We start from the raw sequence: 12,276 nt of genomic DNA, 5'->3' as shown, positions 1-12,276 counted from the left end.
AACTCGAAAAGTATCTAAGCCCTTTAGGTGCTGTTAAATAATTTCTAGGTTATGAAAAACAAATTGTGATCACTTTGCTACAATGGAAAAGGAGCAGTAAGAGAAAGACTCCAGCAGTTTCCTCTAGGTCTAAACCTACAGGCAATTTTTAAGGACATTTTTCTAAAAGGAAAACAAATGTGCCAGAATGAATCGAGAAGCATCACCACCCTTATTGTCATTTTGTTAATTGATATTGTTTAAAAATATTTCAGTTCATGGAAACTTGAATACATATGTCCTCTCAGGAATGTATAATCTTAAAAAATGCTTTCAAAACTAACCTTTGAAAAATTGTTCTCAGAAAAATATAACAATTAATGAGTATTTTCAGAGTTGGTAATTACATGGACAGAGAGATTGAAAACACATGACTTATTTATCGAAAGTGTGCTACCTACTCCATAAATAAGTTTAAAATGCCTGCGTGTGTTTAATCTTCTCTGGGTTATCCATGCTCCAACCCTGAGAATCAAACCTGATCCAACCAGAAACTTCCTCTGGGAAGTTCAGCAATGGTCAGAAATGGGATGTTCCACAGTAGCCCCAAAGGAAGCAGTTCCAGTGGCTAAGGGGGAAGCACTGCTGGGGAAGTCCTCCTTGTCTCCTAGAAGGAGGGAGGGGCCATCAGTGCATGCTGATTTTGCTGATTAGGAAGAAAGGCAGCCCAGTTTAATAAACAGAATGGGAGGTTCTGGGACAGGGAAAAAGGCACAAGCCAGAAAGCAAAGCTTTGGAGGACCTAGTGAAGGCATTTCCAAACCAGTTTTATGATGATGGAGCAGAGAAGAAAGTTGTCATCACTCAAGATTCAGTGGCTGGTGGCAGGCCCAGGCAGGTGGAGAGGGTGGGGAGCTAAAAAGCCCCCTGTAATTAACTTTCTTAGTCCCCACAGCAGATATAATAAAACTATGTTGTTATCTTTGCCCTCTCCCAGTTGCACTCCAAAGGGAGGATTGGTCAACTTGAACAGTAAACAGACTTCCAAGCCCTGACCAAAGGTTCCTCTGACCAAATGTTTACCCCTATACATCTGAGTCACATCTAAGCAATTATGCTAACCCAAATAAGAAACTTGACTGCACTCCCTAAACTTCTGATTGCACTCCTTAACTTTTCTCATTTCCTGAAGAATCCATCAATGTCATCTCCCTAATTTTTGCTTTGTTCCTCCCCAATTCTCTTTGATCCAAGCAACGGATATAAACCTGGTTCTTGCAGTCCTTCGGGGAGGCAGATCTGAGACTGAGAGATCTCCTGTCTCTGCCGGCTAATACATCACTTTCCTTTGCAACCAAACCACGTGACAAGCCATTCTTGCTGTGCCGGGCAAGGACCCAAGACCTGCAGGGTCCCCTTAAGAGCCACCAGGTGGGACAGGACAAGGGGTGTTGGTAAGTGGGAATAGGGGCAGGTTTGTGCTCAGCACTTTTGAGAAGCAGGCCAGGTAAATGGTGGTCTGTGTTGGGTCTGAGAGCAAGTAGGATATGTCAACAGTTAGCAAGCACTGGGTGGGGTTGGGACAGTGATGCACAGAAAGTCAGGCACCAAAGCCCCAGAACATAGAGGAGGCTTGATAAATGCAAGCATCTTCAAACTTGTCAGTGCAGTATTTACCCAGTATCTGGGACTCAACTTCCCTTCCATCTAATCCATACTGCACATCCCTGCCAGACAAATCTTCCCTAAGTCACCTCTGGCACATGGGACCTCCCAATTCAAATCCTTTCACTAGCTTCCCATTATTTATAATCATTGCCTCTCAAGCTGGGATAAGCCCCAAGGAGAGTGCTCCAAGGGGCAGGGAGTCCAAGATAAACCTGGAGCATCAGTTTTATTGAAAAATGTTTGGGAACAGGCATGACTTTTACCTCAGAATAGACCTGGGGATATTACAGAGTATAATGAGATTTGCATGCAGTGTAAGGATGAAGCACTGTCTTCAGTGAAATTTGGAGCCTGCTCTGCGCTGCTTCAGTTTTTCCTCAACACACCACACTACAGGAAAAAGTTAACTTTCCCTGGCATTGGGGCACCACCTTGGCAGAGTTTGGGGAGTAGAGTTGGGGAGCAGGGCACAAACACAGGTTAAGATCCAAACTCTTCAAGCTGGGCAGTTAGAACTGTCTCCATCTGGTCCTCCAAGCCATCTTCCCACTGGTTCCTGAAACCCCTGCAAAGAGCAGACCATTTTGCTCTCTACTCCTTCCTGCTTCTGTTTTTCGTCAAGCCATCCAGAACTTTTGAGCCAGGCATCCAGGTCAGGCAAGTTAACGGCTCTGGGTATAAGTTTCCTCAGCTGGAAAACAACAGGGTGGTCGTGAGAATTAACTAGGTGAGTTAATATGGGTAAGGCATTCAGAATAGTACCTGGCTGGAAAGTAAGTTAGTTACTCAGTTGCTATTATTTCCTTCTTGCCTGTAAAGCTTTCCAGTCTTAACCCATTTGTTGTGGCCCAGCCTAGCCCCCACCCTGTCCTTCACCCGACACCCCCCACCCCCCTCACGCCTTCACCGCCAATTTCAGGTCCAGTTCAGATGAAAATAAGGTGCCTGAGCATCTGCTTTTGAATTTATCAGTTTGGCTTCACAGAAACCGCCAGTGTGTCGAGGTAAGAAAAATGAATAACGGGGGCATATTGGCCATTCTCCAATGCCAGAAAGGGGCAAAACGTTTACGAAGTACAAGTGGGATTTACGTGTGCCTCCACGCCGCACAAACGCATAGTCTTGTGGTGACACGCGCGAGCGCCTCTGTTCCATCTCCGGCTGGAGGACCAGGCTGGCTGTCCGGCCTTGGCCAGGTGCCACACTACCTGCTCTTCTGTGAAGTCTAGCAACCGCCTTTGGCCCAAAGTAATCTTGGCTCGCCTGATGGAGCTTGCCCGCCCTCTTTCTGCAGGGCCAGGCTGCTAAGAAAGCGGAGCAAGACCTCTACCCAGCTATTTCGAAATTGCCCCAGTCCGCGGAAAGGCACGTCCACCTGGGCGCCCCCGGGCCTGGCGTCCCGGGCCGGTCCCCGCGCGAGGCGGAGCTGGCCCGGCTGGGAGTTCGCCCCGCCCCGCCTCGCGGTACACTGACCTTGTGGCAGTCGGGCGGGGGCCTAGAAGGGGGGAAAAGGGGAGGAGAAAGGAGAGGAGGAAAGTGGAGCCTGGCAGGCCGGGAAGGAGGAAGGGAAGGGGCGGGGGCGAAGGGTAGAGTGTGCCGGCGCGCGGGGGAGCCGCAGCGCTGGGGCGCGTCCTGGGGCTGAAGTCGCGGCCCGAGAGCGGAGCCAGCCCCTCCCCTGCACAGAGCTGCCCGGCGGGGCCGTCCCGGCCGGCAATACCGCAGGCGTCCGGGCCAGCAACTTGGAGAAACGCGGGAGTGATGGTGGCGGCGGCGCGCGAGCCAGAGCCTCCCGCCCGGTCGCGGGTGCTCTGAATCTGGGCTCCGCGCCCGGCATGCGGCTACGTTCCCCGGCCCTCGGCCCCTGCGCTTCGGCCCTGCCGCACGGGCGCCCCCACCATGCCGCGGGCTCCCGCGCCCCTCTACGCCTGCCTCCTCGGGCTCTGCACGCTCCTGCCCAGGCTCCCAGGTAAGCCGCGCCCGGGCGCCCCACCGCCAGCTGTTGAGAAAGAAACTTTGTTGGGCAGAGATCCGCCTCCAGGCGTCTCGGAGCGGTTGGAGTGAGAGAGGTTGTCTGAGGGTGGAGGGCGTCTTCTGGACACTCACGGGTGAGCCAGCCGCGGGCAGGACAGCCCGGTTTGGGAGTTTAGATTTGTGCGCGCAGCCAGCAGCCGCCCAGGCTGGAGTGTCGCCGGCTCCTCTCCCCTCCCGATCTTAGGAGGAGCCTTCCCTTCCTGTGTAAACAGACTTGCCCGTCGGCTGACCGAGCCAGCGGAGCGCCCGCGCCCCGTGCGCAGGGAGGGCGCCGCTGCCAGTCCCAGCGTTTGGGCCGGGGCTCTTCCCCAGGCACAAAGCAGCCCTTGTGGCTGGCCGGGGGCGGGCGGGCTGCTGGGAGACGCGGAGCGCTGCTGCGGGTGCTCTGGGCCGGGGGAGGCGAAGGGCACCCGAGGAAGGAGACCGGGAATCTTCCCTGGGACCAAAGCGTGGGGCCACGGCAACTCCGGAGGGCTCTTTTGGGATTGCGAGTGTATAGAGCCCCATAGCGAATCCTCGAGTTTTAAAAACTGCTCCTAGGACTTCCTTTAAAGATGTAACTCCCTCCCCCAAAAACTACTGCCAACCAGAGGGGAGACCTGAGTCCCGAGCCAGGGCCCCACCAGGGATTTCCTGATCGGATTCTTTCTACCTAGCTTTATTCTGCGACTTACGATTATGGGGGTGCCTCACACCCCCATAATCGTGGAGGAGTCTGGAGGAGAACTGGGAGTGTGAGCTTGCATTTGCCTGACGCTGGCCTTGGGCTGGCGACCCCTGACGCTCCCTTTGTTACCTGCCTTTAGTGTTCTGAGACTATGGGGGTGGTGGGGTGAAGGTGGGGGCTTGGACGGGCAGTTAGTGGGCCCCAAAGGAAGGATTCTGTGTGTTTGGCGCTGGTACTGTCAGGCAAATAAACCCTACGGTCCCCTCCAAAAAAAGACAGGAAACCCTAAACTTTCTCCTTTTCCTGAGGAAATAATTAGATGTTGGGGTGCACCATTTGCTTTCAAGGGACAGATACTCCGTTGCTCTTTGGAGCCAAGTGGTTGCCTGGATGTGGGAGGGGAGGACTGTCCTCCCGAACGTGTCTCATTTACATGAAGGCAAATGAGGTTTATGTCTGAGAAAGGAGGAGGGGGTCTGGGCAAACAAAAACTTCCTTCAGGCCTTAATTCAAACTTAATATTGTAGCAAGGTTTCTTTTATGGGGAAATAATCACTCTGGGGCTTGGAGTAGCTCAATGGTTTCCAAACCCCATCTGGCAACCAGTGACCATCACTGATGCTTTCATTGGTTCCCCAGGGAAATGCAAAGGACATGTAGCCTGTAGCACACGGGAGTGTGTCATTCCCAACAGCCCCTGCTTCACAAGGGCTGCCTTAGTGTGAGGTTATGTCCTTGTTACTTATTTTTTTTTTGGTAGAAAACTTATTTCCTTTTATTAATTTGCGGTGATAATAGAGGACAGTTTTTAGTTTGGGGCACAGTAAAAATCTGGCAATTCCATATTAATTCCCTCTTCCCTTCTTTTTCTGTTTGTTTGTTTTGTTTTATTTTAAAAGCTTAGTGTTCTGGGAAATCCAAAAGTCTGGGAACTACAAAAGTAGATGACTTCTAAGTTCCCTTCCAGCTTCTTGTTCTATGATTCTAATAAAAACTCAAATATTTCCAGTTGCAAAGAATTATTTAAAACATTATTTCCCATTTGCATTGTGATTTTTCTTTTTCAAGTTTATATACATCCTCACAATGATCTCCATTCTTCAGATGGACCCAAGAGGGTATAGTGATGTGCCCACTGTCCTTGGGTTGGGAGTGGTGGGCCAGGGATCACAGCTGGTCTAGTGCCCTTTCCACTACGCCCAAGCCCTTTGTATTACAGGACATGGCTTAGGTAGGGTAGAAAAGCGGTGAGCCACTATGGTTTATTTCCAACTCCTTCAGAGTTCCCTTTTCCCATTGCTCTTCTCTGTGATGACATGTTTATCTTCTTCCTTTTCCTATCGGAGTTCAGCCAGCCCCCAGTGATCTGCAGAGGAGTGGTGGAGCAAGCCAGTCCCTGGCTTCCAGACCTTGCCACCTCCCTTTTGCTCTGGAGCTTCTCAAGGTCTCCTCTGGTTCAAAGGGGCTGGCTCACATCAGCGTGATTTCTCCTGGTTTCCCAGTGTTGCTGAACCAACTCCAAACATTCTGCATTCTGTTTTTCTTTTCTCTTCCTTTCCTTCCCACCCAGCCCCCACTCCCTTTTTCTTTCTTTAAGCACTGGGGGTGCTTTCTCTGGAGCTTGATACTGTTTTGCCACTAGGAACATGGTTTAAAAGAAAAACCTTAGTTACCCGGGGGAAAAAAGAGCCAACTTGCAGGCCATGTTTGCCTGGGTTCTCCTAGTCCTGTGGCCGAAATGTCCCTTCCAGTGCATTCACCACACTGTCATTTCTGCACTTAATCTAGGGAGCTCATTCTGAGTAAGTCCAGGGCAGGCCAACAAACCCCTCTACCCCCGGGGCATCTCCTGCTCTCCTGTTGCCCCAGGGCCAACAGCCTCTCAGGCAAGGCCTTAGGACATGGTCTTTCGACAAAACCGGGGAGGGGTCTCCAGGGGTGAGGTCTCTCCATGATGCCCCTTGATCTCTAAGATGGAGGAGCACGGTACTGTTCTTGTTACGTGACTGGAGTCAGGTATGGTTAACATATTGATCATAGTTAGTTAAAAAAAAAACAAAAAACACTGAAATACTCTTTTAGTGAATGCCTTCAAAATTAGAGTGCTCCAAAATCCTGAGAGAACTGTATTCTTTTTAGCAGACTGAAGCTGACAGCACCCCCCAGCCCCAGATACACAAACATACACACACACACACACACACACACACACACACACACACAGAACATCACTACATTTTCCATGGTCTCTGATAGGATTGCTTAAAATTTGGCCTTGGGTTTGTGGCTCCTTTCAGGTAACAAGGCATGGATTTAGAAATGACAGGACGATGAAATACAAATAGAGGGTTCAGTTTGTAGACTGCTATTTACTTTATGGATTTACATTTTAACTCCACCATCCTTGAATCAGGAGGTGCTTTTTATAAAGGGGATTGAGGCAGAAGAGGGCAAAGTCTAATTAGCTTTAATTAGTATTCCTCTCCTGTTTGTTCTCCATGCTTATTTAGCTACTGAGGCAACAGAGAATTAAAAAATATCTCAGTAGTTTGGCAACAGGCTCTTTGTGCCCGCCTGCCCTGGTGACTACTTTTTCTTCTTCGGCCTGATCACAGAAATATTCTGAGAAGTTTTAACAATATCAGTGATATGGGACATTACACAAGTAGTTAAATAATAGTGTCCCTTTAACTTGACCATGTGCAGCTAGGTTGATGGGAGGGTGTCTCTTTTCACAGGTATTTTCAGTTGGCTGAGGAGGAGGGCTTTGGGAAGCAAACTGCCATGGTTTGTTTTCCATCTTTCCAGTTGGAATGGGATTAATGGCCTTTATAAATGTAAAGGAACACATTTTATTTATAGGCCACATGGTGAAAAGTTTGCTCCAAGACAGGCCTGACACTCTGCCTATGGCCAATGCTTTAAGGGGGGCTGTATTGTGGCCATAATGTGTCCTGCCCTCACCTTCAAGAATTCCCTACCCCTTCCTGACCAGACTTTTCCAGAGGCGGTGGCTTGTCTCCTTTTTTTTTTTTTAATTCAGTTTTATTGAAATATATTCACATACCATACAGTCATCCATGGTGCACAATCAGCTGTTCACAGCACCATCATATAGTTGGGCATTCATCACCCCAATCTGTTTTTGAACATTTTCCTTACACCAGAAAGAATCAGGATAAGAATAAAAAATAAAAGTAAAAAGGAACACACCCAAATCATCTCCCCCATCCCACCCTATTTTTCGTTTAGTTTTTTGTCCCCATTTTCTTTCTCATCCATTCATACACTGGATAAAGGGAGTGTGATCCCCAAGGTTTTCACAATCACACTGTCACCCCTTGCAAGCTACATTGTTATACAATTGTCTTCAAGAGTCCAGGCTACTGGGTTAGAGTTTGATAGTTTCAGGTATTTACTTCTAGTGGTTCCATTACATTAAAACCTAAGAGGTGTTATCTATATAGTGAGTAAGAGTGTCCACCAGAGTGACCTCTCGACTCCATTTGAAATCTCTCAGCCACTGAAACTTTATTTCATTTCATTTCACATCCCCCTTTTGGTCAAGAAGATGTTCCTAATCCCATGATGCCAGGTCCAGATTCATCCCTGGGAGTCATATCCTGCGTTGCCAGGGAGATTTACAGCCCTGGAAGTCGGGTCCCACGTAGTGGGGAGGGCAGTGAATTCAGTTGCCAAGTTGGCCTAGCTGGAGAGAGAGGGCCACATCTGAGCAACAAAGAGGTACTTAGGGGGAGACTCTTAGGTACAATTATATGGAGGTTTAGCCTTTTCCTTTGTAGTCACGAGCTTCATAAGGGCAAGTCCCATGGGTGGCTTGTCTCTTGTAGAGCTGGGACCTGCTTCTGCTCTCGACTCGCACTCGGGGTGATCCCGTTAAAACTCAAGTCAGATCAGGTCTCTCTGCTCCAAACCCGCCAGTGGCTTCCAAAAGTCCTGACCCTGTTGCATCAGCTTCTCCGTGAGCCCTCCCTGCACTTCTCTGACTTTGTATCTCCCTCGCTTTCCCTTCACTGTCTCCGCCCAGCAGCACAGGCCTCCTCGCTGTTCTTTGAGCTCCTGGTCATGCTCCCGTGGCAGGGCCTTCCGGCTGCCCAGGTACATGCCTCGTGTGCTTCCTCATCCTGCAAGCCCCTTCTGTTGTCTCCTGCGTGTGAAGTCTTCCCTGGCCACCCTCAAGGAAAGCGGCAACCCCCTACCCACATGCTCCCTGTTTCCCTTTCTTCTTTGTTTTTTCTCCTAAGCACCTACCTATCTTGTTTATTGTCTGTCTCCCCCACCTAGGAGGTAAACCCCATGAGGGCAGGGAGTTTTGCTGGTTTTACTCACCACCATATCCTCAGTGTGTAGAACAAGGCTGGCACATATTTGTTGAATGAGTGGGTGAACCTGAGTCTTGGTAATAGTGGGTGGAGGTCAGACTTCCCATTCTCCCCTCCTCTTCCCTCACAACTAGTTTTGAAGTCAGGGTGTGTACATGCAGCTTATTAGAAAGATTCTGGGAGACAGAGAACTCACTGGAATGTGTCAAGGTTTTCTGAGCTGGTAGAGGTGATAAGAGACTGTGTAGTTTACTCCCCAAATTGTCCACACAAGGAAACTGAGGCCTGAAAAGGTTAAGTAACTTGACCAAGGTTGGTAGCCAATAAGGGACAGAGCAAGTAGTTGGCTCTTTCATGCCCAGGATTTCCTTTTCTTCTTGGAGAAAGTTCAACCATTTCCTCATCCTACTGTTCCAGCCCCCACGTCCCCTCCTCTGTGGAGGAGACTTGGCCTCTCCTTCCCCGTGCTCTCAAAGCCGTTCCTGTCGGAGAACCTGGGGGCTGTCGGGGGCTGTCTCGCCTGCCTGGTCTCATTTACCTTTACATCCCTGACACGAGCACGATGCTTGACAGTTCATTTTCTCTCATGGTTTCAGTTGCCTTTTATTTTCTTTTAATAGACTTTATTTTTATAACAGTTTTAGTTTACAAAATAGTTGAGAAGATAGTACAGAGTTCACATATCCACCCCTCCCCCTGCCCTAACCCACCCAGTTTCCCCTATTATTAACGTCTTACGTGAATATGGCTACATTTGTTACAATTAATGAATCAGTGATACATTATTATTAACCAAAGTTAATAATACTTTATTCACATTTCCTTAGTTTTCCCCCTAATGTCCTTTTTCTGTCCCAGAATCTCATCTGGGTTCCACATTACGTTTAGTCTTCGTGTCTCCTTAGGCTCCTCTTGGCTGTAACAGTTTCTCGGACTTTACTTGTTTTTGATAACCTGAGTTTTGAGAACTGGTCAGGTGTTTTGTAGAATGGTCTCTCTATTAGGATCTGTCTGATGCTTTTTCTTGTGATTGGACTAGGGGTATCGGTTTTGGGGAGGAAGACCCCGAAACTGATTACATGGAGGTAATCAGTTGTCTTTTTAAAACTTAATTACTGATTAGGTAATATATTCACAAATTTTTTTTTAAAAGCATAACAAGTATACAGTGAGAAGTTTCTTTTCCATTGTTAGTGCTCATCACTCTAGGATATTTGCCTGACCCCCATCCCCTCACAGATTATCCATGTTAGATTTTTATGTATGTGTGTGTTTTTTAAAATGTTATTGTGGTAATACATATACAATGTAACATTTTCCATCTTAACCACTTTCAAGTATACAATTCAGTGCTGTTAATTACTTTCACAGTTGTGTTGTCTTCAACCCCATTCATCACCAAAACTTTATCTATTACCTCAAACAGAAACTCTGTACCCATTAACTATTAACTCCCCATTCCCCATCCCACCCCTGCCCCTAGTACCTTGTAATCTACTTTCTGACTCTAAATTTGAATATTATAATTATTTTATATGAGATCATAGAATATTTGCCCTTTTGTGTCTAGGTTATTTTACGCAACAGATGTCTTCAAGGTTCATCCATGTTGTGTGTATTAGAACCTCATTCCTTTTCAGGGTTAAATAATATTCCATAGCACAGATTTACTGCATTTTGTTTATCCATTCATTCATTGATGGACACTTGAGTTGCGTACACCTTTTGGCTATTGTGAATAATGCAGCTATGAACATTGGTGTACAGATATCTGTTGGAGTCCCTGCTTTCAGTTCTTTGGGCTATATACGCAGAAGTGAGATTGCCGGGTCATTGCATAATTCTATGCTTAATTTTCTGAGGAACTGCCAGCCTGTTTCCTGTTAGGTTTCTTATGTATCCAAAAGGTTTCTGTGCAGATGCTATAAATATCCCTTATCCATTTACATTCACAGGCTGCATTCCAACCACACTGTTCAGCATCTTGCTCTTACCTTTAACTAACCAATGAATCAGGGTAAACTTCATATCAGGATATAGGAAGCGTGCTCACCATTTTTTTTCTTTCTTTTCAAAGCAGTTTTATTGAGATATATTCACATACTATACAGTCTGTCCAAGGTGTACAATCAGTGGTTTTTAGTATAATTATAGAGTTGTGCATTCATTACCATAATCAATTTTAGAACATTTTCATCACTCCTTAGCAGTCAACCTCTCAATCCCTCTATCCTTCCCCAGCCCTACATAACCATTAATCTAATTCTGTCTCAAAAATTTATTTATATGTAAAGAATACTAAAATATTACTGTTAGGTATAGTCCATTAGGTGTATTTGCATTAGGTGTATTTTTCCCCATATACTACCCTATTATTAACACCTTGTAATAGTGATGTACATTTGCTAGAATTCATGAAAGAACATTCTTATATTGGCACTATTCACACAAACGTTGTTCACAACAAGGTTCACTACATTATACAGTACCATGTTTTATCCTCTAGCATTCCTTCTGGTAACATATACAATGTAAAACTTCCTCTTTCACTCACATAATTGAGCACTGTTAATTATATTCACTGTAATGTGCTATCATCACCTCTATCTATTTCCAAACATTTATAATCAATCTAAATAGAAATTCTGCACAAATCAAGTATCAAGTCCCCATTCTCTAGCCCCATTCTGTCTCCTTGTAACCTGTATCCTAGATTCTAACTTTATGAGTTTGCTTACTGTATTTAGTTCATATTGGTGAGATCATACAATATTTGTCCTTTTGTGTCTGGCTTATTTCACTTAACGTAATATCTTCCAGGTTCATTCATGTTGTTGCCGATATCAGTACCCCCTTCCCTCTTGCTGCTGAGTAATATTCCATTGTATGTATATACCACATTTTGCTTATCCATTCATCGGTTGATGGACAGTTGGGTTGCTTCCATCTTTTGGCAGTTGTGAATAATGCCGCTATGAACATTGGTGTGCAAATGTCTGTCTGTGTCCCTGTTTTCAGTTCTTTTGGGTATATACCTACTAGCGGGATCTGGATCATATGGCAATTCTATAGTTAGCCTTCTGAAACTGCCAAACTGTCTTCTACAGCGGCTGTCCCATTTTACATCCCACCAGCAGTGAATGAGTGTTTCTCTCTCTCTCCACATCCTCTCCAATACTTGTAGTCTTCTGTTTGTTTAACAGTGGCCATTCTTGTCTATGTGAAATGATATCTCGTTGTAGTTTTGATTTGCATTTCCCTAATAGCTAGAGATGTTGAGTATCTTTTCACGTGCCTTTTGGCCATTAATATTTTCTCTTTGGAAAAATGTCTATTCAAGTCTTTTGCCCATTTTTTAATTGGGTTCTTTGTCTTTTTATTGTTGAGTTGTAGGATTTCTTTCTATATTCTGCATATTAAACCCTATCATATCTGTGGTTTCCAAATATTTTCTCCAATTGCGTGGGCTGCCTTTTTACTTTCTTGACAAAGTCCTTTGAAGCACAGAAGTTTTTAATTTTGGGGAGGTCACATTTATCTATTTTTTCTTTTGTTGCTTGTGCTTTGAGTATAAAGTCTAAGAAACCA

The 12,276-nt window shown here is 46.2% G+C and overlaps 1 protein-coding gene across 1 annotated transcript in view; it reads left to right on the top strand.

The window, feature by feature from the left end:
• Positions 1–3,241: 3,241 nt before the first annotated feature.
• The window catches only part of ITGB5 (integrin subunit beta 5), a 116,970-nt gene continuing 107,935 nt past the window's right edge, over positions 3,242–12,276 (top strand). The window contains exon 1 of the mRNA XM_037837336.1: positions 3,242–3,613. Coding sequence (XP_037693264.1) covers positions 3,544–3,613 — 70 coding nt within the window. The 5' untranslated portion in view covers positions 3,242–3,543. The remainder of the gene's footprint in view (positions 3,614–12,276) is intronic.

The sequence above is a fragment of the Choloepus didactylus genome, chromosome 1 (genome assembly GCF_015220235.1).
Source record: "Choloepus didactylus isolate mChoDid1 chromosome 1, mChoDid1.pri, whole genome shotgun sequence".
NCBI lineage: Eukaryota > Metazoa > Chordata > Mammalia > Pilosa > Megalonychidae > Choloepus > Choloepus didactylus.
The sequence above is the reverse complement of the archived record's forward strand: the minus strand, read 5'-3'. Positions and strand labels throughout refer to the sequence as shown.